This window comes from Ammodytes marinus (genome assembly GCF_949987685.1).
Source record: "Ammodytes marinus genome assembly, chromosome: 11".
Taxonomy (NCBI): domain Eukaryota; kingdom Metazoa; phylum Chordata; class Actinopteri; order Uranoscopiformes; family Ammodytidae; genus Ammodytes; species Ammodytes marinus.
The window spans coordinates 28,041,491-28,068,443 of NC_137215.1; the positions used below are offsets into that span (position 1 = coordinate 28,041,491).

The following is a 26,953-nucleotide window of genomic DNA, read 5'->3' on the forward strand; positions in this document are numbered from 1 at the left end:
AGAACAGAGCCAGCCTCCGAGCAGACTACGCTGTTCTGTCTGCTCTCTCTGTGTTTTTTTTTAGGTTTGGAAAGAAGATTATATGCACAAGGAAAGCAATTAAACAAAAGCTAAACACGGCGTGCGGTTTTTTGGGGATTCGCCTGTGTTCCGTGCAGGAGCATCTCTGGCTCGCGCTCATTTGCGTGAAAAGAACACAACACACAGGTAGAAAACTTGAAGGTTTTTATTTTTCACGCCTGGGCGCATATCCGGATAGAGGAGTTGCCTACGCTTTACATTCCATGTCTGACGTGATTACACCATGGACATATAAAGAAAGGATTACACACAGCAAAGCGGAGGCTACAATAACAAATTATTACTGACACATCCGTGAGCTATCCGAATCTGACCTGGCGTAGCTAAAATTAACCTATAGCTGTTATGGTTTCCCTTGCTAATTATGTGGGCTACATGAAGAATAGCATACACTTCTGTGTGTAAGCTCAGTTATGTGGCAGTGTCAGGTCATTCTACAAATTCAATAAGCGAAAAGTCCAGTTTAGCGTCTGCGTAGCTACGTCGGAGAGTGTTGTTTGCTACACTGTAGGTTCATTACAGTAACGTTAGCCTCCATGGCTCCGCTCACATTCCCGTCATTTTCCACTGGGCTCGTGCGCCGAACATCACAAACCCACACACAGAGTATCCCTCCACATTTAAGACCAGCTGTGAGCTCGTGCGTTAATTAGTGCTTACATGCTAATGAATTAAGTGCGTGTGAGCGTTGCTACTGCAGGCCGCAGATATCACACCGCTCACTATTTAAATGGAAACCATAACCTCTAACATCCACGGTTTGAAGGGGGGGAAGGAAAAATAGTCCTTTGGGCCAAACCAGATATCGGTACCACCTGGGTGGGTGGGCAAATTCAAGTTGTGATAGGCTATTTTATATCCTATACATCCACAGATGAGGTTTTGATGTGATAGACCTTTTATATTGGTAGCTTTTTAGTGGTTATCCCCTCTTAAAGTATAGGCTAATAGAGGCGAGACACTGCAGGTGAATAGGGTAACATTTTTAACTTGTAGATATCATGAAACTTCGCCTGTTTATTACTTTCATTAAAAAAATGTTTAAAAAAAAAATCTGAAATGTTTGAAGAAATTTGAAAATTTGGCCATATCTTACTAATTATATATAGCCTACATTTGCATTAAAAAACAACAACAACAACAGGTGTTGGAAATAGCCAGAGTTTATCATAAATCAGACAATTAACAACATACAGTATGAACACACGTATCCTTATGAAATAACCTTCAGAATAGTGCTAGGAATTATTACGGAAACTGTAGTTGATAAAAGTGTGTAGAAGTTGAATATTCTTCATAAAAACATGCCGAAAAGGCGACACTATCTTCCGATAGTATTTTTTGATTTCTAAAATGAAATAAAGGCTGTATCCATTATCTGTTCTTTCAAATCTTTGGACACACATAAGTTGCCAAAATGAAATGATGATTTTAACATTGGCTATTTCCAACACATTTTTGCAAATGAAGGCTATACGTATAATTAGTTAGATATTTCCAAATTTGCAAATTTATTCAAACAGTTCTAAAAAAAAATGTAATATGAAAAAATTATTGTTTTAATATAAGTAGCCTAATCAACGGGCAAAGTTTCATGATGATATCTATAAGTTAAAGATGTTACCCTTTTTACCTGCAGTGTCTCGACTCCATTGCAGTAGCCTTTACTTAAAGAGGTGATAACCACTTAAAAGCTACCAATATAAAAGGTGTATCACATCAAAACCTCTTCTAGGGATGTATAGGATATAAAATATCACTACTAGAATTTTCCCACCCAGGTGGTACAGATAAGTGACATTTTGGGACTTGGCCCATGGACTAAAAGCCCGCTGGTCTTCATCTGACACCCTACATACAACAAGCGTGACGTAGTAGGCTCTTTTCTCTCTACAGCACTGTTCAATTAGGCTACTAAATGTATCATTTCACTTTCTAATCCAGCATTAGTTTTGGACTGTCGAGCTCAGTCAAAGACACAGTCACTGATTTAATCCAGTGGATCAGTGAATGTGTCATATGAAAACCTAGAGGTAATAACTGTGAGTTAACGCTACCATGTCCAATGCCAAACAGGTCTGCCCTCCTGGTGACCTTTTAATTCTGTCACCTGCTCTGTGGTCAGTACTTGGGTACACACCTCTGAACAAAGCAGTGGAATAGGCCTGTATATCCAAGTAATGTTAGCTACTAGACAAGACATATACAGTCTATTATAGACTGTATGTGTCTTGTCTTTCTGCACCTCAACCTCTGCTGTGGGAAGAAAAAAAGGGGGCAGAGTAAGTCGATTGATTTGTCGACTCGCAGGCGGACAGCAGGCAGCTCTGCCAATGGAGTGAGAGTGCGCCCGCTTGTTGCTCCGCCTGTCAAAACGCCCACGCATCGTTTGTCCACTGGCCTTTCATTAAAAAATATATTTTATATTATGTTTATTATAGTTGATAAACACTGCTTTCATTACGACTCTCAACGCGCATTTCAATGAACCATGATGTAGTCTACAAAAAGATACTGAACTGTGTTTGGCCGTTACTGGCCCGGGCGGGCCAGTGACTGGCCAATCAACTTGCCCTGCATATGATTGTACAGGCCCCGGGCTAGCGGGCCATTGGTTATGTCGAACCCTGCTATATATTATATACAGATCTTACTGTAAAGATAACCAACATAATCCATTTATGAGGCATGAGTGATCCCAACATCCCAGTTAATATGACCATTTGGATAGAATAATCAACCAATTTCTGTAGTTTTGTTGAAGGTGGAGTCAGCAATATTGGAGAGCACTTGTTGTCATAATCACATCTTGTCAAACTCAGCTTAAGCTCTTTGAAAACCTAGCCTATGTAAACAAAAGGGTATGTAAACAGAGCTAGCAACATGCCCTCTTACAGAGCCCCTAGGCTGTATTTTAACACTGATATTTTTCAGTGCACACACAGTACGGACAGGTAGCAGATAGTGAGGAGATATTCAATGATTATGACAACAAGCATTCTCCAGAATCACTGACTCCACCTTTAACCCTACATTGTAGTTCATATGCACCAGCAGTTGGATTGAATATTCAACACTATTGCTTTCTAAGATTAGCCCAGTGTGTAGTTGGTCCAATAGTTGGCCATCTAGTTGAAAACGACCTAATTGTGTTTCTTTTTAATCCTGCATTTGTTATACTGTTGTGCGTGTCTCGGCTCACCACCTTAGGCTGATGCCTGCCTGAGTTCACAATGTGTTACACTGAATATAATTAAAAAAGTATTTCATGTGGTCAATAAAGGTTAAAACAAAAGGTCAATTCAAATGTTATTTATTTAATTGTGTATTTAATTGTTGGCAAACTCTTAACACTTTCTCACTGTTGGAAAGCTATCCTCAGTAACAGAGACACTGTTTCTGAAGAGAAGTTCCCCATACATTTCTTTAAAATTTATATTTTTTTAAAGCCATGACCACTGCTAACGGAATTCCATTCAACCTGCATTATATTTGAAAAAGCCCAGGGACAGATATGTGAAAACCTGGACAAAACCAGAACTCTCTGGATGGAACTTTTTTTTCTGATTATTTTGACAGTCTTAGTGTGTGTATGTGTGTGTGTGTATCCAGAGCAGGATGTCAGCCAGAGGGGGAAAGAAGAAGGCCACCAAGCTGTCCCGCTCGTCCAGGGCGGGGGTCATCTTCCCTGTGGGCAGAATGATGAGGTACCTGCGCACCAGCACATACAAGTACCGCATCGGGATGGGAGCGCCCGTCTACATGGCAGCAGTCATAGAGTACCTGGCAGGTACGCTTCACTCTCACACACACACACACACACACACACCAGCTTCAGGGTCTGAAACAGCAATGTGTTTGGCAATGACAATAATGGTAGCTGTAAACAAATGCCATATATATACATTTTATATAAATATATACACTCACCGGCCACTTTATTAGGTGGCACCTGTTCATTTTCTTTTTGTTGACCATCTAAAAAGCATCATGATCATGAATTATACAAATTATTACTCAATTAGTGTTCATTATATTCAAGCCCCAACCTCAGCGATTTTTACCAGCATCCAATAAGGAAGTGACCACAACTGTAGTAACCGTAAGTGCCACTAGGGGGGTGGTACCAAGACTGAGCCATTTTTCTTTGACTCACTTGTTAGACAGGCCGTTTTCAAAGTCTTATTAAACCTATTTACAGCCTGGTCCACAAAACCATTTTAGTCTATATGTTTAGGTCATATCTCCATGACAAGACTGAGGGGGGTGAATTTTTTCGGACCACGCTAGTTTTTATTTTATCGGAGGTTAAAATGTATTGGCGCAATCTCTTGAGTGACAGCTCTCCGCCCGTTGTCCCTCACTTTGCCTCGGAGGTATACGTCAGCTATCTCCCTCCCCCTCACAAAATGGCGATGCGCACAAACCAGGATTATTGGATGCCGTGTGAATAACTGAGGTCAGCCCGGATGCTACATCCATATTATTTACTATCTATGATTATATTACAAGGTCTAATTCTGATGGAATTAAGAATGGGACTAAAGTGTACAGTGATGCCAAATAGAAAAAGTGATGTCCATTTGATTGTGTCCACATCACTGCTTCAAGTCCCACATAGGACACTTCTGAAGTCCCACATAGGACACTTCTGAAGTCCCACAGAGGACAGTTCTTAGCAGGGAAGATCCAGTGTTTTAGACTGATGGTTTGTCTTATCTCCTCTCAGCTGAGATCTTGGAGTTGGCGGGAAACGCAGCACGAGACAACAAAAAAGGCCGAATAACTCCCAGGCACATCAAGCTGGCTGTGGCCAACGACGAGGAGCTCAACCAGGTAACATGCTCTACACTCTGACACCTTCTCACCTCACCTAGTGCCAGCAAGACAACAGCACCACAGCCCATTGGTTCTAGATCAGTGTTCAAATCATATACACTCTAGACCTTACACAAGCAATAAACTGTTTACTGTTTTTTACAAATTTCCCCAAACATTCAAAATCAACAGTTTTTAGAAATTTACGATAAAAAATTAAAAACTATAGATAGACAAGTAAAGCTGCATAATCAGCATTGGAGTAAGTAGCAATATTGTGTATAAGTAAACAATTAATCAAATATTATATATTCAAAAATTCTATATCATATAATTTATATTATAGACACATTACAGTCACATTAGTTTGAGTTCACTTTGAATCTATTATCACTTTCTAGCTCTTTATGTGCTCAATGCTCCACTATGTTCAACAGAAAGTGGCTAAGTGTGTGTGTGTGTGTGTGTGTGTGTGTGTCAGCCAAAGTCAAAGTGTGCTTCATTGTCAATTCAATATATATATATGAATAAACATATTTAAAATATTAAATGTATCATGTTCAATTGTTGGTCCTCATAGAGAAGGGGATTTTATTCCATCAGTTTTTATTTTATCTTTTTCAGTCACATACGCAGAAGATCACTACAGTTCAACAATCGTTTTTGAGGGCTAAGATTATCATAGTTGTGTATGTGTATTCTATGTAAATTATATGTGTAACACATAAACAAACACATGTCAAATATTAGATGTATCATTGTTTGGTCCACATCACTACTTTAAACATAATAATTATTATATGTCTCATGTTTGTGTTTCCACCTCAATTTTCCACACATGGGTCATTTTTGACCCATATGTGGAAAAACTGAGTTAGTGATACAAAAACTTTTTCTTGTGTCCAAAGTAAGAAAGGGAAAATGAAAATAATAATTTTTCTTCATCAAAAACAATATTTGTAATGACTTTATGGAATATTAAATGAAAACAATCATTTATTTCAAAGATATAGCAAATAAATACCCAGCCCACAACCCTAATTCCGAAAAAGTTGTGATGTTATGTAAAATGTGAACAAAAGAGAATGTGATCATTTCCTAAACCTTTTAGACATGTATTCAATAATTGTGTAGCATGTAGAAGGTGTGAAGTATCTGTACACTGGGGTAGACCTTTACTGGAAACAACCACAGTCATTTCAGATATGTAATAAACAAGTCAACGTTTCTCAAAGACAATGAACAGTGTCAAACATTAGTATTATCATTCTAATGCTCTGTCCATCAGCTTCTGCGGGGCGTGACCATATCAATGGGGGGAGTCCTGCCCCGGATCCACCCAGAGCTGCTCTCCAAGAAGAGGGGGGGCCGGGTCAAAGTGGACAGCCAGACAGCCAGCCTAGACAAACAGGAAGAACGCACAAAGAGCAAGACGCCTATCAAAACCTTCAAAAAGGTCAAAGGCAAACGAGGCCGCAAGCCCAAGGTCAGTCCACTCAACAAAATGCACTGAATACACAGCAATAGAGTCTGAGCAGATCCCAGATCCACTTCACCTCTGTCAGGCCAATACATTCGCTCCAGAAAAGCATTGGATTTGACAGAAAGATCCAGAAGAGAAGTTAGAAGTTAATGAATTCATTTTTCTAAATGAACTCAAGAGATCCACCAACTGTGTGTCCAGTGTCAGGGATGAGAACATACAGTAGTTGTTGAGAGGCTGCTTTGTCTGAGCCGCTAAAAAGACTTGCTGAGATCTTAAATACATTCAATAACTTTGATTTATGAAAAGGATAACCTCTTACCATGTACAAACTTAATCACAGCCGTCATAACAGTGTGGCAAGTGGCAGTAGAGAAAATATACACTTACCCTGTTCCCCTGCACCTTCACACATAGACAAACAGCTGTCCATGTCCATGTGACCAAACCTTCTCTCTCACCAGGAGCACCAGTCATATATGACAACATCACACAAACAATAGCAAACCTCAGGAATATAATAAGAACCACATTCACTCCTATCTGAATCCATTTGTTATGATAGCCCGGGATGACCCAAACGCAGACAGAGCCGTGAGTCATGACACCATTCATGGCTCCTACATACTGAAGCCATGTGATGATCATCCACTACTACTTCATGACACTCTCACTGTCACTACTCAGCAAGTACGGAGGATTCATAGCAGATTGATTATTCTTAGTTTAACCCTTGTATTATGTTCACTTTAGAGAACCACTGGTACTGTTCCAGTCAAATTGACCTGGGAGATTATTTGGCTCTAAAAACACAACATGTATTTTTTTTAACATAAAAATATTTTATATATATGGCCTTCATCTCAATTCCAAATAATATACTGTAGATACAATCTGTGATTAATGTTCGCAATACATCTTTGCTAGATCCCAGTCAATTATGGTGTCATTCATTTTTATGATGATAAAGTTATGATATGTGTAACAACATACACTATAATTGCTAGCATACATTTCGGAAAAAATGTTTGTGTTTGTGCTGGTGTTGGTTGTTGGGGATCTGTGTGTGTGGTTGTGTGTGTTTGTTTTTCTTTGACACATTTTCCACATTAAGTAAGCTAAGGCCATGGAGTTTCAGTTTGAAAAAAAAAGTATTATTGTATAATCTTTCGTTAAGTAAAAAGATCAAATGGTTCAATTTAACCACATGAGGGTTAAGGTGTGCACTCTGTCACTCTTAGAGTGTGCTTTAAAGTTGTGTTCTTCTCTCCATGTGGCACAGAGCACAAACGAGTCGCTTCCTAACTCCACAGTGGAAGACGGCCCTGGAGACGGCTTCACCATCCTGTCAGCAAAGAGCCTGTTCCTGGGACAGAAGGTAAGATGTCTTCACACTGACTCAAGCTCTAGACTGACCTGTCTACTCACACAGCTCCTCTCTCTGTCCATCCACAGCTCTCACTAACAGAGAGTGAAATCAGTAAGATTGGAACCATCAAGGTGGAAGGCATCATCAATCCAACCAATGCAGAGATGGACCTCAAAGATGGAGTGGGTGAGGAGGACATGCTTTCTTTCGCATCGCAACAAGTTTCACACCTTCTATCATCCATATGCTCACCAGTAGGGCTGGCCCGAATGCCATTTTTCAGGCTTTGAGTATTCGTTGGTTTTTCCGAGCGAATATTCGTATATTCGTTCCAGAAAAACACACCATCAAACCAACATTAATAATGCCAATGTACTCACTGAAACCGAGTGTGTGAGCCGAGACAGCAAGCTGCGTAGTTTGTTGATGCTTTAATAACTTTCGAACGGTAGTAAAGTCGGAGTCCTTACTTTTTCCCCGTGGAGGCAAACAGCTGTTTTTCCGTTCCAAATCAGCTGTCCTCCGCGCCATCGTAACCCATACAGGAGCTTATCAATTCATCCAGGAACGTGCATCTTTTCGGCGATTTATAAATCCATACAAAGATCCAATATTGATAGTCTTTTGTGTCCATATTATATCCATTATTGACCGCCTATTCCCATGAGGCAAGCAAGTCACGGTTGATGATGGCTGAATAGCATGGCTGAATGTAAACAAACAGCTGAGCTAAGCTAACGTTAGCATTATGTCAAGCATTACATTTCCTTCCGAAATCGCTAATGTTGTGGTAGCATATAGAGTTATTAGGAACACAATCTATTCTTCCTCCATCTCTCTCTCCCTCCTGCGCTTGGTGCCGCTTTTAGTTTGCCTCACTCTGGTAACATTAACGTAGCCTACTACAGCTGATATCACCGGTTGCGCTTTGAAAGGGCAACTGCCAACTAGGTCAAAGTTCAAGTAATTCGATAATATATTTTAAATGAACGTCTAATTTGTATTTTACAATTGTTTTATAACTTTTATATATCCAAATATTATTTGCTGACAAAATATACTGCAGTTTGAGCTACCTTTGCAAAAAAAAAAGTAAAAAAAAAAAAAAATATCCCTAATACTGAATTGAGCTCCGAATACTAATTTAACAAACGAATACTCGGATATTCAAATAATTTCGGGCCAGCCCTACTCACCAGCTGCTCTGTTTCCAGGCAACGCCCTGGAGAAGGCTGGAGGCCGAGAGTTCCTGGACGCAGTCAAGGAGCTACGGAAAGCCCAGGGCCCTTTGGAGGTGACATCAGGTACTAACTGTCCACACCAAGGCCCTTTAGAGGTGACATCAGGTACTAACTGTCCAGGGCCCTTTAGAGGTGACATCAGGTACTAACTGTCTAGGGCCCTTTAGAGGTGACATCAGGTACCAACTGTCTAGAGCCCTTTAGAGGTGACATCAGGTACTAACTGTCTAGGGCCCTTTAGAGGTGACATCAGGTACTAACTGTCCAGGGGCCTTTAGAGGTGACATCAGGTACTAACTGTCTAGGGCCCTTTAGAGGTGACATCAGGTACCAACTGTCTAGAGCCCTTTAGAGGTGACATCAGGTACCAACTGTCCAGGGCCCTTTAGAGGTGACATCAGGTACCAACTGTCCAGGGCCCTTTAGAGGTGACATCAGGTACCAACTGTCTAGGGGCCTTTAGAGGTGACATCAGGTACTAACTGTCCAGGGGCCTTTAGAGGTGACATCAGGTACTAACTGTCTAGGGCCCTTTAGAGGTGACATCAGGTACTAACTGTCCAGGGGCCTTTAGAGGTGACATCAGGTACTAACTGTCTAGGGCCCTTTAGAGGTGACATCAGGTACTAACTGTCCAGGGGCCTTTAGAGGTGACATCAGGTACTAACTGTCTAGGGCCCTTTAGAGGTGACATCAGGTACTAACTGTCTAGGGCCCTTTAGAGGTGACATCAGGTACTAACTGTCCACACCAAGGCCCTTTAGAGGTGACATCAGGTACTAACTGTCTAGGGCCCTTTAGAGGTGACATCAGGTACTAACTGTCCAGGGGCCTTTAGAGGTGACATCAGGTACTAACTGTCTAGGGCCCTTTAGAGGTGACATCAGGTACTAACTGTCCAGGGCCCTTTAGAGGTGACATCAGGTACTAACTGTCCAGGGGCCTTTAGAGGTGACATCAGGTACCAACTGTCTAGGGCCCTTTAGAGGTGACATCAGGTACTAACTGTCCAGGGGCCTTTAGAGGTGACATCAGGTACTAACTGTCTAGGGCCCTTTAGAGGTGACATCAGGTACTAACTGTCCAGGGGCCTTTAGAGGTGACATCAGGTACTAACTGTCTAGGGCCCTTTAGAGGTGACATCAGGTACTAACTGTCCAGGGCCCTTTAGAGGTGACATCAGGTACTAACTGTCCAGGGGCCTTTAGAGGTGACATCAGGTACCAACTGTCCAGGGGCCTTTAGAGGTGACATCAGGTACTAACTGTCCAGGGGCCTTTAGAGGTGACATCAGGTACTAACTGTCCACACCAAGGCCCTTTAGAGGTGACATCAGGTACTAACTGTCTAGGGCCCTTTAGAGGTGACATCAGGTACTAACTGTCCACACCAAGGCCCTTTAGAGGTGACATCAGGTACTAACTGTCTAGGGGCCTTTAGAGGTGACATCAGGTACCAACTGTCCAGGGCCCTTTAGAGGTGACATCAGGTACCAACTGTCCAGGGCCCTTTAGAGGTGACATCAGGTACCAACTGTCTAGGGGCCTTTAGAGGTGACATCAGGTACTAACTGTCCAGGGGCCTTTAGAGGTGACATCAGGTACTAACTGTCTAGGGCCCTTTAGAGGTGACATCAGGTACTAACTGTCCAGGGGCCTTTAGAGGTGACATCAGGTACTAACTGTCTAGGGCCCTTTAGAGGTGACATCAGGTACTAACTGTCCAGGGGCCTTTAGAGGTGACATCAGGTACTAACTGTCTAGGGCCCTTTAGAGGTGACATCAGGTACTAACTGTCTAGGGCCCTTTAGAGGTGACATCAGGTACTAACTGTCCACACCAAGGCCCTTTAGAGGTGACATCAGGTACTAACTGTCCAGGGGCCTTTAGAGGTGACATCAGGTACCAACTGTCTAGGGCCCTTTAGAGGTGACATCAGGTACTAACTGTCCAGGGGCCTTTAGGGGTGACATCAGGTACTAACTGTCTAGGGCCCTTTAGAGGTGACATCAGGTACCAACTGTCCAGGGCCCTTTAGAGGTGACATCAGGTACCAACTGTCTAGGGGCCTTTAGAGGTGACATCAGGTACTAACTGTCCAGGGGCCTTTAGAGGTGACATCAGGTACTAACTGTCTAGGGCCCTTTAGAGGTGACATCAGGTACTAACTGTCCAGGGGCCTTTAGAGGTGACATCAGGTACTAACTGTCTAGGGCCCTTTAGAGGTGACATCAGGTACTAACTGTCCAGGGGCCTTTAGAGGTGACATCAGGTACTAACTGTCTAGGGCCCTTTAGAGGTGACATCAGGTACTAACTGTCTAGGGCCCTTTAGAGGTGACATCAGGTACTAACTGTCCACACCAAGGCCCTTTAGAGGTGACATCAGGTACTAACTGTCTAGGGCCCTTTAGAGGTGACATCAGGTACTAACTGTCCAGGGGCCTTTAGAGGTGACATCAGGTACTAACTGTCTAGGGCCCTTTAGAGGTGACATCAGGTACTAACTGTCCAGGGCCCTTTAGAGGTGACATCAGGTACTAACTGTCCAGGGGCCTTTAGAGGTGACATCAGGTACCAACTGTCTAGGGCCCTTTAGAGGTGACATCAGGTACTAACTGTCCAGGGGCCTTTAGAGGTGACATCAGGTACTAACTGTCTAGGGCCCTTTAGAGGTGACATCAGGTACTAACTGTCCAGGGGCCTTTAGAGGTGACATCAGGTACTAACTGTCTAGGGCCCTTTAGAGGTGACATCAGGTACTAACTGTCCAGGGCCCTTTAGAGGTGACATCAGGTACTAACTGTCCAGGGGCCTTTAGAGGTGACATCAGGTACCAACTGTCCAGGGGCCTTTAGAGGTGACATCAGGTACTAACTGTCCAGGGGCCTTTAGAGGTGACATCAGGTACTAACTGTCCACACCAAGGCCCTTTAGAGGTGACATCAGGTACTAACTGTCTAGGGCCCTTTAGAGGTGACATCAGGTACTAACTGTCCACACCAAGGCCCTTTAGAGGTGACATCAGGTACTAACTGTCTAGGGGCCTTTAGAGGTGACATCAGGTACCAACTGTCCAGGGCCCTTTAGAGGTGACATCAGGTACCAACTGTCCAGGGCCCTTTAGAGGTGACATCAGGTACCAACTGTCTAGGGGCCTTTAGAGGTGACATCAGGTACTAACTGTCCAGGGGCCTTTAGAGGTGACATCAGGTACTAACTGTCTAGGGCCCTTTAGAGGTGACATCAGGTACTAACTGTCCAGGGGCCTTTAGAGGTGACATCAGGTACTAACTGTCTAGGGCCCTTTAGAGGTGACATCAGGTACTAACTGTCCAGGGGCCTTTAGAGGTGACATCAGGTACTAACTGTCTAGGGCCCTTTAGAGGTGACATCAGGTACTAACTGTCTAGGGCCCTTTAGAGGTGACATCAGGTACTAACTGTCCACACCAAGGCCCTTTAGAGGTGACATCAGGTACTAACTGTCCAGGGGCCTTTAGAGGTGACATCAGGTACCAACTGTCTAGGGCCCTTTAGAGGTGACATCAGGTACTAACTGTCCAGGGGCCTTTAGAGGTGACATCAGGTACTAACTGTCTAGGGCCCTTTAGAGGTGACATCAGGTACTAACTGTCCAGGGGCCTTTAGAGGTGACATCAGGTACTAACTGTCTAGGGCCCTTTAGAGGTGACATCAGGTACTAACTGTCCAGGGCCCTTTAGAGGTGACATCAGGTACTAACTGTCCAGGGGCCTTTAGAGGTGACATCAGGTACCAACTGTCCAGGGGCCTTTAGAGGTGACATCAGGTACTAACTGTCCAGGGGCCTTTAGAGGTGACATCAGGTACTAACTGTCCACACCAAGGCCCTTTAGAGGTGACATCAGGTACTAACTGTCTAGGGCCCTTTAGAGGTGACATCAGGTACTAACTGTCCACACCAAGGCCCTTTAGAGGTGACATCAGGTACTAACTGTCCAGGGGCCTTTAGAGGTGACATCAGGTACCAACTGTCTAGGGCCCTTTAGAGGTGACATCAGGTACTAACTGTCCAGGGGCCTTTAGAGGTGACATCAGGTACTAACTGTCTAGGGCCCTTTAGAGGTGACATCAGGTACTAACTGTCCAGGGGCCTTTAGAGGTGACATCAGGTACTAACTGTCTAGGGCCCTTTAGAGGTGACATCAGGTACTAACTGTCCAGGGCCCTTTAGAGGTGACATCAGGTACTAACTGTCCAGGGGCCATCAGGTACTAACTTAGAGGTGACATCAGGTACTAACTGTCTAGGGGCCTTTAGAGGTGACATCAGGTACCAACTGTCCAGGGCCCTTTAGAGGTGACATCAGGTACCAACTGTCCAGGGCCCTTTAGAGGTGACATCAGGTACCAACTGTCTAGGGGCCTTTAGAGGTGACATCAGGTACTAACTGTCCAGGGGCCTTTAGAGGTGACATCAGGTACTAACTGTCTAGGGCCCTTTAGAGGTGACATCAGGTACTAACTGTCCAGGGGCCTTTAGAGGTGACATCAGGTACTAACTGTCTAGGGCCCTTTAGAGGTGACATCAGGTACTAACTGTCCAGGGGCCTTTAGAGGTGACATCAGGTACTAACTGTCTAGGGCCCTTTAGAGGTGACATCAGGTACTAACTGTCCAGGGGCCTTTAGAGGTGACATCAGGTACTAACTGTCTAGGGCCCTTTAGAGGTGACATCAGGTACCAACTGTCCAGGGCCCTTTAGAGGTGACATCAGGTACTAACTGTCCAGGGGCCTTTAGAGGTGACATCAGGTACCAACTGTCCAGGGGCCTTTAGAGGTGACATCAGGTACTAACTGTCCAGGGGCCTTTAGAGGTGACATCAGGTACTAACTGTCCACACCAAGGCCCTTTAGAGGTGACATCAGGTACTAACTGTCTAGGGCCCTTTAGAGGTGACATCAGGTACTAACTGTCCACACCAAGGCCCTTTAGAGGTGACATCAGGTACTAACTGTCTAGGGGCCTTTAGAGGTGACATCAGGTACCAACTGTCTAGGGGCCTTTAGAGGTGACATCAGGTACTAACTGTCTAGGGCCCTTTAGAGGTGACATCAGGTACTAACTGTCCAGGGGCCTTTAGAGGTGACATCAGGTACTAACTGTCCAGGGGCCTTTAGAGGTGACATCAGGTACTAACTGTCTAGGGCCCTTTAGAGGTGACATCAGGTACTAACTGTCCAGGGCCCTTTAGAGGTGACATCAGGTACTAACTGTCCAGAGGCCTTTAGAGGTGACATCAGGTACTAACTGTCCAGGGCCCTTTAGAGGTGACATCAGGTACCAACTGTCCCTTTAGAGGTGACATCGGGTACTAACTGTCCAGGGGCCTTTAGAGGTGACATCAGGTACTAACTGTCCAGGGGCCTTTAGAGGTGACATCAGGTACTAACTGTCTAGGGCCCTTTAGAGGTGACATCAGGTACTAACTGTCCAGGGCCCTTTAGAGGTGACATCAGGTACTAACTGTCCACACCAAGGCCCTTTAGAGGTGACATCAGGTACTAACTGTCTAGGGGCCTTTAGAGGTGACATCAGGTACTAACTGTCTAGGGCCCTTTAGAGGTGACATCAGGTACTAACTGTCCAGGGGCCTTTAGAGGTGACATCAGGTACTAACTGTCTAGGGCCCTTTAGAGGTGACATCAGGTACTAACTGTCTAGGGCCCTTTAGAGGTGACATCAGGTACTAACTGTCCAGGGCCCTTTAGAGGTGACATCAGGTACTAACTGTCCAGGGCCCTTTAGAGGTGACATCAGGTACCAACTGTCTAGGGCCCTTTAGAGGTGACATCAGGTACTAACTGTCCAGGGGCCTTTAGAGGTGACATCAGGTACCAACTGTCTAGGGCCCTTTAGAGGTGACATCAGGTACTAACTGTCCAGGGGCCTTTAGAGGTGACATCAGGTACTAACTGTCTAGGGCCCTTTAGAGGTGACATCAGGTACTAACTGTCCAGGGGCCTTTAGAGGTGACATCAGGTACTAACTGTCTAGGGCCCTTTAGAGGTGACATCAGGTACTAACTGTCCAGGGCCCTTTAGAGGTGACATCAGGTACTAACTGTCCAGGGGCCTTTAGAGGTGACATCAGGTACCAACTGTCCAGGGGCCTTTAGAGGTGACATCAGGTACTAACTGTCCAGGGGCCTTTAGAGGTGACATCAGGTACTAACTGTCCACACCAAGGCCCTTTAGAGGTGACATCAGGTACTAACTGTCTAGGGCCCTTTAGAGGTGACATCAGGTACTAACTGTCCACACCAAGGCCCTTTAGAGGTGACATCAGGTACTAACTGTCTAGGGGCCTTTAGAGGTGACATCAGGTACCAACTGTCCAGGGCCCTTTAGAGGTGACATCAGGTACCAACTGTCCAGGGCCCTTTAGAGGTGACATCAGGTACCAACTGTCTAGGGGCCTTTAGAGGTGACATCAGGTACTAACTGTCCAGGGGCCTTTAGAGGTGACATCAGGTACTAACTGTCTAGGGCCCTTTAGAGGTGACATCAGGTACTAACTGTCCAGGGGCCTTTAGAGGTGACATCAGGTACTAACTGTCTAGGGCCCTTTAGAGGTGACATCAGGTACTAACTGTCCAGGGGCCTTTAGAGGTGACATCAGGTACTAACTGTCTAGGGCCCTTTAGAGGTGACATCAGGTACTAACTGTCTAGGGCCCTTTAGAGGTGACATCAGGTACTAACTGTCCACACCAAGGCCCTTTAGAGGTGACATCAGGTACTAACTGTCCAGGGGCCTTTAGAGGTGACATCAGGTACCAACTGTCTAGGGCCCTTTAGAGGTGACATCAGGTACTAACTGTCCAGGGGCCTTTAGAGGTGACATCAGGTACTAACTGTCTAGGGCCCTTTAGAGGTGACATCAGGTACCAACTGTCCAGGGCCCTTTAGAGGTGACATCAGGTACCAACTGTCTAGGGGCCTTTAGAGGTGACATCAGGTACTAACTGTCCAGGGGCCTTTAGAGGTGACATCAGGTACTAACTGTCTAGGGCCCTTTAGAGGTGACATCAGGTACTAACTGTCCAGGGGCCTTTAGAGGTGACATCAGGTACTAACTGTCTAGGGCCCTTTAGAGGTGACATCAGGTACTAACTGTCCAGGGGCCTTTAGAGGTGACATCAGGTACTAACTGTCTAGGGCCCTTTAGAGGTGACATCAGGTACTAACTGTCTAGGGCCCTTTAGAGGTGACATCAGGTACTAACTGTCCACACCAAGGCCCTTTAGAGGTGACATCAGGTACTAACTGTCTAGGGCCCTTTAGAGGTGACATCAGGTACTAACTGTCCAGGGGCCTTTAGAGGTGACATCAGGTACTAACTGTCTAGGGCCCTTTAGAGGTGACATCAGGTACTAACTGTCCAGGGCCCTTTAGAGGTGACATCAGGTACTAACTGTCCAGGGGCCTTTAGAGGTGACATCAGGTACCAACTGTCTAGGGCCCTTTAGAGGTGACATCAGGTACTAACTGTCCAGGGGCCTTTAGAGGTGACATCAGGTACTAACTGTCTAGGGCCCTTTAGAGGTGACATCAGGTACTAACTGTCCAGGGGCCTTTAGAGGTGACATCAGGTACTAACTGTCTAGGGCCCTTTAGAGGTGACATCAGGTACTAACTGTCCAGGGCCCTTTAGAGGTGACATCAGGTACTAACTGTCCAGGGGCCTTTAGAGGTGACATCAGGTACCAACTGTCCAGGGGCCTTTAGAGGTGACATCAGGTACTAACTGTCCAGGGGCCTTTAGAGGTGACATCAGGTACTAACTGTCCACACCAAGGCCCTTTAGAGGTGACATCAGGTACTAACTGTCTAGGGCCCTTTAGAGGTGACATCAGGTACTAACTGTCCACACCAAGGCCCTTTAGAGGTGACATCAGGTACTAACTGTCTAGGGGCCTTTAGAGGTGACATCAGGTACCAACTGTCCAGGGCCCTTTAGAGGTGACATCAGGTACCAACTGTCCAGGGCCCTTTAGAGGTGACATCAGGTACCAACTGTCTAGGGGCCTTTAGAGGTGACATCAGGTACTAACTGTCCAGGGGCCTTTAGAGGTGACATCAGGTACTAACTGTCTAGGGCCCTTTAGAGGTGACATCAGGTACTAACTGTCCAGGGGCCTTTAGAGGTGACATCAGGTACTAACTGTCTAGGGCCCTTTAGAGGTGACATCAGGTACTAACTGTCCAGGGGCCTTTAGAGGTGACATCAGGTACTAACTGTCTAGGGCCCTTTAGAGGTGACATCAGGTACTAACTGTCTAGGGCCCTTTAGAGGTGACATCAGGTACTAACTGTCCACACCAAGGCCCTTTAGAGGTGACATCAGGTACTAACTGTCCAGGGGCCTTTAGAGGTGACATCAGGTACTAACTGTCTAGGGCCCTTTAGAGGTGACATCAGGTACTAACTGTCCAGGGGCCTTTAGAGGTGACATCAGGTACTAACTGTCTAGGGCCCTTTAGAGGTGACATCAGGTACTAACTGTCCAGGGCCCTTTAGAGGTGACATCAGGTACTAACTGTCCAGGGGCCTTTAGAGGTGACATCAGGTACCAACTGTCCAGGGGCCTTTAGAGGTGACATCAGGTACTAACTGTCCAGGGGCCTTTAGAGGTGACATCAGGTACTAACTGTCCACACCAAGGCCCTTTAGAGGTGACATCAGGTACTAACTGTCTAGGGCCCTTTAGAGGTGACATCAGGTACTAACTGTCCACACCAAGGCCCTTTAGAGGTGACATCAGGTACTAACTGTCCAGGGGCCTTTAGAGGTGACATCAGGTACCAACTGTCTAGGGCCCTTTAGAGGTGACATCAGGTACTAACTGTCCAGGGGCCTTTAGAGGTGACATCAGGTACTAACTGTCTAGGGCCCTTTAGAGGTGACATCAGGTACTAACTGTCCAGGGGCCTTTAGAGGTGACATCAGGTACTAACTGTCTAGGGCCCTTTAGAGGTGACATCAGGTACTAACTGTCCAGGGCCCTTTAGAGGTGACATCAGGTACTAACTGTCCAGGGGCCATCAGGTACTAACTTAGAGGTGACATCAGGTACTAACTGTCTAGGGGCCTTTAGAGGTGACATCAGGTACCAACTGTCCAGGGCCCTTTAGAGGTGACATCAGGTACCAACTGTCCAGGGCCCTTTAGAGGTGACATCAGGTACCAACTGTCTAGGGGCCTTTAGAGGTGACATCAGGTACTAACTGTCCAGGGGCCTTTAGAGGTGACATCAGGTACTAACTGTCTAGGGCCCTTTAGAGGTGACATCAGGTACTAACTGTCCAGGGGCCTTTAGAGGTGACATCAGGTACTAACTGTCTAGGGCCCTTTAGAGGTGACATCAGGTACTAACTGTCCAGGGGCCTTTAGAGGTGACATCAGGTACTAACTGTCTAGGGCCCTTTAGAGGTGACATCAGGTACTAACTGTCCAGGGGCCTTTAGAGGTGACATCAGGTACTAACTGTCTAGGGCCCTTTAGAGGTGACATCAGGTACCAACTGTCCAGGGCCCTTTAGAGGTGACATCAGGTACTAACTGTCCAGGGGCCTTTAGAGGTGACATCAGGTACCAACTGTCCAGGGGCCTTTAGAGGTGACATCAGGTACTAACTGTCCAGGGGCCTTTAGAGGTGACATCAGGTACTAACTGTCCACACCAAGGCCCTTTAGAGGTGACATCAGGTACTAACTGTCTAGGGCCCTTTAGAGGTGACATCAGGTACTAACTGTCCACACCAAGGCCCTTTAGAGGTGACATCAGGTACTAACTGTCTAGGGGCCTTTAGAGGTGACATCAGGTACCAACTGTCTAGGGGCCTTTAGAGGTGACATCAGGTACTAACTGTCTAGGGCCCTTTAGAGGTGACATCAGGTACTAACTGTCCAGGGGCCTTTAGAGGTGACATCAGGTACTAACTGTCCAGGGGCCTTTAGAGGTGACATCAGGTACTAACTGTCTAGGGCCCTTTAGAGGTGACATCAGGTACTAACTGTCCAGGGCCCTTTAGAGGTGACATCAGGTACTAACTGTCCAGAGGCCTTTAGAGGTGACATCAGGTACTAACTGTCCAGGGCCCTTTAGAGGTGACATCAGGTACCAACTGTCCCTTTAGAGGTGACATCGGGTACTAACTGTCCAGGGGCCTTTAGAGGTGACATCAGGTACTAACTGTCCAGGGGCCTTTAGAGGTGACATCAGGTACTAACTGTCTAGGGCCCTTTAGAGGTGACATCAGGTACTAACTGTCCAGGGCCCTTTAGAGGTGACATCAGGTACTAACTGTCCACACCAAGGCCCTTTAGAGGTGACATCAGGTACTAACTGTCTAGGGGCCTTTAGAGGTGACATCAGGTACTAACTGTCTAGGGCCCTTTAGAGGTGACATCAGGTACTAACTGTCCAGGGGCCTTTAGAGGTGACATCAGGTACTAACTGTCCAGGGCCCTTTAGAGGTGACATCAGGTACTAACTGTCCCTTTAGAGGTGACATCAGGTACTAACTGTCTAGGGGCCTTTAGAGGTGACATCAGGTACTAACTGTCTAGGGCCCTTTAGAGGTGACATCAGGTACTAACTGTCTAGGGCCCTTTAGAGGTGACATCAGGTACTAACTGTCCAGGGGCCTTTAGAGGTGACATCAGGTACTAACTGTCCACACTAGGGCCCTTTAGAGGTGACATCAGGTACTAACTGTCTAGGGCCCTTTAGAGGTGACATCAGGTACTAACTGTCTAGGGGCCTTTAGAGGTGACATCAGGTACTAACTGTCCACACCAAGGCCCTTTAGAGGTGACATCAGGTACTAACTGTCTAGGGCCCTTTAGAGGTGACATCAGGTACTAACTGTCTAGGGCCCTTTAGAGGTGACATCAGGTACTAACTGTCCCTTTAGAGGTGACATCAGGTACTAACTGTCTAGGGGCCTTTAGAGGTGACATCAGGTACTAACTGTCCCTTTAGAGGTGACATCAGGTACTAACTGTCTAGGGCCCTTTAGAGGTGACATCAGGTACTAACTGTCCACACCAAGGCCCTTTAGAGGTGACATCAGGTACTAACTGTCTAGGGCCCTTTAGAGGTGACATCAGGTACTAACTGTCTAGGGCCCTTTAGAGGTGACATCAGGTACTAACTGTCCCTTTAGAGGTGACATCAGGTACTAACTGTCTAGGGGCCTTTAGAGGTGACATCAGGTACTAACTGTCCCTTTAGAGGTGACATCAGGTACTAACTGTCTAGGGCCCTTTAGAGGTCCTGTGCTGCTCAGTGGCAAAGTGGTCATAGCCATACAGCACAGAACTGTCAGCTGTGCTGTAAGGCTGTCAGAAACTCAGCTGCCAAAAAAAGACGGTCAATTGACCTCTCATGTCAGAATGCCACACTCAGACTCACACTCTTTGAACGGAATATTACATTTTCTTCTCATTTTGACCTTTATTTTTGATAAATGATAACAGTGGAAGTAGATTGTATTCCATTCTAAAGTGAGTGTTGGGCTTTGCTTCCCACGGGCTAAGAGCATCTCAATAAGGCCCACAACCGGAAGCTCTGATTTGATCATGAGCACTGCTGTTCTATGTTAAGTGGCTTTTGATTTAACAAAATGAAAGAAAAATGTGAACCTTTAACGTAAAATGCATCAATCTGGTGCACTTTGAGAATAAAACTAAGGCTAAATCAACTGTGTCCACGTGAGCTATTTAGTACTATTTTCTTGAATAATTTTTGGAGGCACAGAATAAACAAAAAGCAGAAAGTACAGGTTTAAAAATCCAGTCAGCTTTGGGAATTATTATCTATTTAATATCCCGAAGCTCCTTCTCTCTTTGAAGTCTTTGTTTATTTTTTTTAATGGCTCCATATAGGCCCCTGATCTTGGTGGCCCGAACATTGTTATTTAAAAATTAACTGGGGGCTCCCTTAGCTCAGTTGGTAGGGCGTCCCCCCCATGGGCCTCGGCCAGCAGCGGACCCCGGGTTCGATTCCAGCCCGCGGTCGTTCTCTGCATGTCACACCCCTCTCTGCCACATTTCAACTCTGTCTCTACACTATCAATAAAGCATAACAATTAAAAAAATATAAAATAATTAAAATTTACTGCCACATGATAGGCCCCTGATCTCCGTACGAGCTAGCCTGTCCAATCAGTGATGTAATTATATGGTCTAGGGTCAAAGGTTATGTCTTAGGCTTTCACCATCAGAAGAGCCATGTATGTGTTGAAGTGTTTGTGTGTTTGTTTGCAGTGGCAGTGAGCCAGGCCAGTGGGATGGCAGCACGCTTCATCCTCCACTGTAACGTGCCTCAGTGGGGCTCAGAGAAGTGTGAGGACCAGCTGGAGAAGACCGTCAAGAACTGTCTGTCTGCAGCAGAGGACAAGAAGCTCAAGTCTGTGGCCTTCCCTTCACTGCCTGCAGGACGGTGAGCTCCACACTAACACTATCCACATCCCAAAGTCCTCCCTTAAGCCTCAAGCACTGAACCCTTACAGCCTCTGCACACATCCTACCTCTACCGCGCGTCTACCTCGCGTCTGCGTCTGACTTTTTGTCACTGACCGTGTAATCAACCTAGAGCGGGCACACATCCAACCTCAGACACACTGCTGATGCCTGTCAGAGGCACGTCTGCAGCGACGCTCCCCTTTACCTCAGGAGGCTCGCCTATTTTTTTCTGAGAGCCGTGCGTCTCTCTCGGGTCTCTCTGCTTTAACTGATAGAGAAATACTCTGCTGAGAGTCATATTGACTTCATACTGGCAGCTTTCGCTGTAGTTTCACCATTTCCTGGTGTGTCCCTTTCAAAATAAAACTTCCAACAAGCGAAAATGTGGCAAAAAAAAAAAGAAAGGCAATGGTGTGCACGGATTACTGGCCAGACTCAATATTAGACTCAGTATAAATCATATGCATCATAAATGACAGGAAATAACTTAATTTTTAATGGGAATTATCTATGAAAACTCTATGTAGAAAGATAGGGCTTTTAGAAGCAGCGCTGCAGCAGCAGCAGCTGCTGAGACGTTCCATGTGTGTCCGAGAAAAGTCCGAGAGACGCAGCAGTAAGGTAAGGCGACGCGCTCCAGAGGTAGACGCAGGATGTGTGCCGTTAAGGGTAAAAGTGTCGGAAAAAAGTGTCTCACAGGCGGATTCAGGCCGTGCGTAATGCTGCTCCTCCTGCGTCCTTCTGCTGGAGTGAGCACTCGGGTGTACACCCATTGACTGTTGACAGTGTTCCAGTCTAATCATTGATGCTGAATGTAGAGCATGTTCACGGTGTGTTAGGTGGCCTATATGAACGACACCACTGTAGGACGCGCTGTTACTGGCTTTGCTCAGTCGGAGCTGCAGCGTAAAGTGACAAACTCAGATACACTTCTCTTTCTCCCACAGTGGCCCTATAATACGCCGTAGTATTAATCCATGTTAACGTGGTGGTTTTTTTGTGTGTTTTTCTTTGTAAGCACAGTCATACCTCATCGCGTATGCCAGAGTATCTGTACGCAGCCTCTCACACTGGTTGTCTCATTGGGCTGGTCCCTTCCTATCTATGTGTTTACATGTCCACAAACAAATGTAGCTATGGTTTGCGTTCTAGGGATGTGTTACAGATGTTGGTACCCAGAGCTAGAACTGAGTTAGGGAAAAAGGCCTTTAAATATGTTCTGCCTGGAACACTGTGCAAAAGCAGCTGAAGCTGCCGGAGCTGGTCACCTTGGGAGAATTCAAAGGAATCCTAAAGGACAGAGAAGATAGTTCTCTTGGTCAATGCAATTGTTTGTAAAGTTATTTTCTGATAACGGCCAGGTTTATTCATTTGATCTGTTCCGATATATACTCTTGTCCCTGATCTTGTATTGTACTTTAATTGATGCTGAATGTGGTGTATGGGAATTGTGGTTGATTGTACTTATTTTATCATGGTGCTGCCTTCTTGGCCTGGTCATTCTTGAAAAAGAGATTTTAATCTCAATGAATTTTACCTGGTTAAATAAAGGATATTGATTGATTGATTGATTGATTGATTGATTGATTGATTGATTGATTGATTGATTGATTGATTGATTGATTGATTGATTAATTAACTTGTGACGAAATGCGTCGAAGAAGGAGTTTCCCCTGTATTTAAAGTCACACTTTGGGTAATTCCCTTAAGGCCAGGACACACCGGCCCGATAATCGCCGTCGGAGAGTCTTGAGGGGGCGGGGACACGAATCTGTTTGGTGTGTGCCGTGACGTCGGTCGTCGTAGATGTCGTCGGGCTTCTTTTGAACATGTTCAATCGGCGGCGGGCAGTCTTTCAGTTGGAGCAATTTGATTGGTGGAGGGCTAGCGAATCAGTGAAGCCCGGAAGTGAGGCGGGTAGCACAAACAGCTAACAACATGCTAGCCATTGTTTTAATGTGTTTGTTTGTTTCGTTCAGTGTGTACTCACATGCATCAACCCTTGTTGACTGCTCGACACCATGCTCGACACTCTGCTAAAAATGGTGCTCTTTATGGTCCATAAATATAAATACGTAGTTCTATCTATGTTTATGGTCTAGAGAGCCGTCCCATCATTTCCGGCTTCCGTATTTTTTCGGGCCACAATACAGATTAGCGCCGCCTGCTGTTATGGAGACATTACGTCCCGCGCAAGCGCAGAGCGTACGGAAAGTCAGCAGTCGGCTTGGTGTGTTCTTTGCACTTTTTTGGCCGCGACGGGCAGACTGGAGCTGCCTCAATCGGCAGGCTCCATTTTCGGGTAGTCGGACCGGTGTGTCCTGGCCTTTAGCCAAAGTCTGCAGAGATACTGACTTAGGGTAAGGGTGCATAAAGGGCACATAGAGAGCCCTGGTGGACTTGATGATGTGACCGTGAAACAGCCCTAAGCCCTCACTGACTTAGCGAGAGCGCCCCTTAAAGTCTGTGATTCTGTAAGGGTGGACATAGGGATTGGGCCTAACGCGCCCCACACACATCCTACCTCTACTGCGCGTCTACCTCGCGTCTGCGTCTGACTTTTGGTCACAGACTGTGAAATCAACGTAGAGCGAGCACACATCCAACCTCAGACGCACTGCTGAGGCGCGTCGGAGGCACGTCTGCAGCGACGCTCCCCTTCACCTCAGGAGGCTCGCCTATTATTTCTGAGAGCAGCGCGTCTCTCTCGTGTCTCTGTGCTTTAACTGATAGAGAAATACTCTGTTGACAGTCATACCAGCAGCATTCACTCTAGTTACACGTTTACCCGGTGTGTTTATTTCAAAATAAAACATCCCTCAGTCGTATACGCAAATAATCCCTTTATTTCACAATTTAATTGTGCAATCAAAATCCGAGGGATTTAAAACCTAATTTTCAATTAGTTCTGGAATTTCATTTTTGGATAAATGACACATATAGAGATCCAATATAGTGAAGAAATAAAAAAGATCATGATGAGCGCAACAGTTTTCCGTTGCTCTATCTGTGTCTACGGCCTTCTTCTTCCCCGACCACACCCCCCTCTCTCTCTCCCGTATAAATCAGTAAAGTGATTTTTGTAATACTCTGCTGAGAGTCATATTGACTTCATACTGGCAGCTTTCGCTGTAGTTTCACCATTTCCTGGTGTGTCCCCTTCAAAATAAAACTTCCAACAAGCGAAAATATGGCAAAAAAAAAGAAAAAAAATGGCAACAGGGCGCACGGATTACTGTCCAGACTCAATATAAATCATATGCATCATAGATGACATGAAAGAACTTCATTTTTAATGGGAATTATCTATGAAAACTCTATGTAGAAAGATAGGGCTTTTAGAAGCAGCGCTGCAGCAGCAGCTGCTGAGACGTTGCATGTGTGTCCGAGAAAAGTCCGAGAGAGGCAGCAGTAAGGTAACGCGACGCGCTCCAGAGGTAGACGCAGGATGTGTGTGGGGCGCGTAAGCATATTGGCCCTAGCATTAGCTTTAGCATTAGCAACACAACTGCTCACATTCAGAGACATGACAAGCAGGGGAGTAGAGTTAAGAACTGCTGCCTCACTGTCTGTTTGATGAAGGGGGATTCCAGGCTCACGGTTGATCACTGGAGTGTCCTTCCACTTTAAACAAATGCATTTGGACTTTATGTGCATTGGTTTCACAGCAGGGAAACCCAGGCTGTCTCAAGTGGGGTCCTTCTGTCAGCACACTTAGGGCCACATCCACTAAAAATGGATTGCCCACACTAATAGCTCCATGAATTGTGGCGAAAAAGCGCCCGCAATCTACCCCGTTTTTGCATCATATCCACTAAGGAATTTGCACTAAGTAAGTACATACCGGCGCTAACACGCCCACAAAGTGTGGTAGTGACAACGCACATGTACAGTCAAAACCGAAATTATTCATACCCCTGTCAAATTTTGACTTTTCCATGTGGTCCTCCTGTTCACTATTATTAAAGCCATGCAGAAACAACAGCTATGCTTGATCATTTACATGTCAAAGACAGTGTTCACACCCTCCGTATTCATGTGAATGAGGTCCAACCCAGTGCTGCTAGTGCACTACAACAAGGGGAAGCTGTGGTCAATCACACATGTAAATTCACACTCTCCATATGTTTACCTCAGCATCATACCAACACAGATAATATAGCTGTAATAACTTGTTCTAAACTTGCTGGCCATGAATCTGGAATCCTTGATTATATTTCATATGCCTTGTAACAGCCCAGGCCCTTCATAGCATTCTGTCTGAATACTAAACAGAACATGGGGCTGAGAAGAGGTCAGGCTTTACGATATTCATGATGTCATGTTATTATTTTGAACAGTGTTGTCAGTTATGCAGTAATGATGTACAGTTAGCTTCTACATATTGTTTACAGTGTGTGTGTGTTCATGTCTTCACCAGTTTTGTACTGATTGATTTCACACCCTGAATGTTTGACAGGAATGGATTCCCCAAGCAGACGGCGGCGCAGCTCATCCTCAAGGCCATCTCCAACCATTTTGTGTCGTCCACCAGCTCCTCTCTGAAAAACATTTACTTTGTCCTGTTTGACAGCGAGAGCATTGGAATATACCTTCAGGAAATGGCCAAGCTGGACACTAAATGAGGATGGTTTTGCTTTCCCCCAGTCTGTTTTTTCTAACTGTGTGTTGCAGGTGGTGTAGATACTAGGTGGCGTGGCAGTAGAGGTTTTGATGTCTTGATTAAAGAGGAGAAAATAAACTATATTTGTGAGTGGAGTGTTGTTCACCTTTTATGTCCCACTGTCCTTTCAACAGATTAGAACCTTTTACTTCATTCAGTTCGCTGGTTATCAGTGAATTTACATTCCGTGTACAAATAGAAGCATTCCCCCCTCCCCCTGACCTTGTTAGTTTCTGATACACTTGTTTTACTAAAGATTCTGTGGCTCTGCTTTGAAATAAAAAACTCCCATGTTTTACACCAGAGAGCGGCACAGACTGCACAGCACTGCTCCTTTGTCTTGTTGTTTTAAGAATGTCACATTAAATAAACTCAGTCTATTTCAAATACAAAGTACGGTACGTTTTTTGATGTCTGACGCTGGTGGCCATATGAACAAAACATCCTAAATCCTAAAGGGCGCACTCACACTAGGGACTAGGCCATCTGTTCTGTGCCCGAGCTCATTTGCGTCCTAAAGTCTAGATGGTTTGGCTTAACATAGCCCCTAACCCAACACGTCCAGATAGTCAGAACTATTAAAGGGTTAGGCACTTCTAGATGTGTCTTATAGTGAATAGACCCAAACCAACAATGTGTTAGCCCATCTCACTACTTTGACTTCTCTACTCAGTCTGTGTCACAAATATAAATTAGATATACGAATATATTTAATGACATTAACCCTCAACCTACCGACTGGTCTCATTCTGACCCTGGGGGTAAACGTCTCGTCATATCTCACAGGT

General features: G+C 45.4%; 1 protein-coding gene across 2 annotated transcripts; it reads left to right on the forward strand.

Annotated features, from left to right (window-relative positions):
* On the forward strand, positions 1-26,803 carry macroh2a2 (macroH2A.2 histone). 2 transcript variants are annotated; one of them, XM_080037208.1, is made up of 9 exons: positions 1-207; positions 3,694-3,871; positions 4,811-4,917; positions 6,188-6,385; positions 7,665-7,760; positions 7,838-7,937; positions 8,966-9,055; positions 21,305-21,479; positions 25,962-26,803. In XM_080037208.1, the coding sequence occupies exons 2-9, from the start codon at positions 3,700-3,702 to the stop codon at positions 26,125-26,127; spliced, it is 1,104 nt and encodes a 367-aa protein (XP_079893334.1). In that variant the 5' UTR covers positions 1-207; positions 3,694-3,699; the 3' UTR covers positions 26,128-26,803. The 2 variants fall into 2 exon arrangements, with proteins under 2 accessions (XP_079893334.1, XP_079893335.1); XM_080037209.1 differs by having other exon boundaries at positions 3,699-3,871.
* The last annotated feature ends 150 nt before the right edge of the window (positions 26,804-26,953 follow it).

Bases quoted from the DNA above. Each gene is read 5' to 3' on its own strand.
- macroh2a2 (XM_080037208.1), top strand. From the start codon at position 3,700: ATGTCAGCCAGAGGGGGAAAGAAGAAGGCCACCAAGCTGTCCCGCTCG. The intron at 7,761-7,837 runs GTAAGATGTCTT...GTCCATCCACAG, and splicing joins GCCTGTTCCTGGGACAGAAG to CTCTCACTAACAGAGAGTGA. The intron at 7,938-8,965 runs GTGAGGAGGACA...CTCTGTTTCCAG, and splicing joins GGACCTCAAAGATGGAGTGG to GCAACGCCCTGGAGAAGGCT.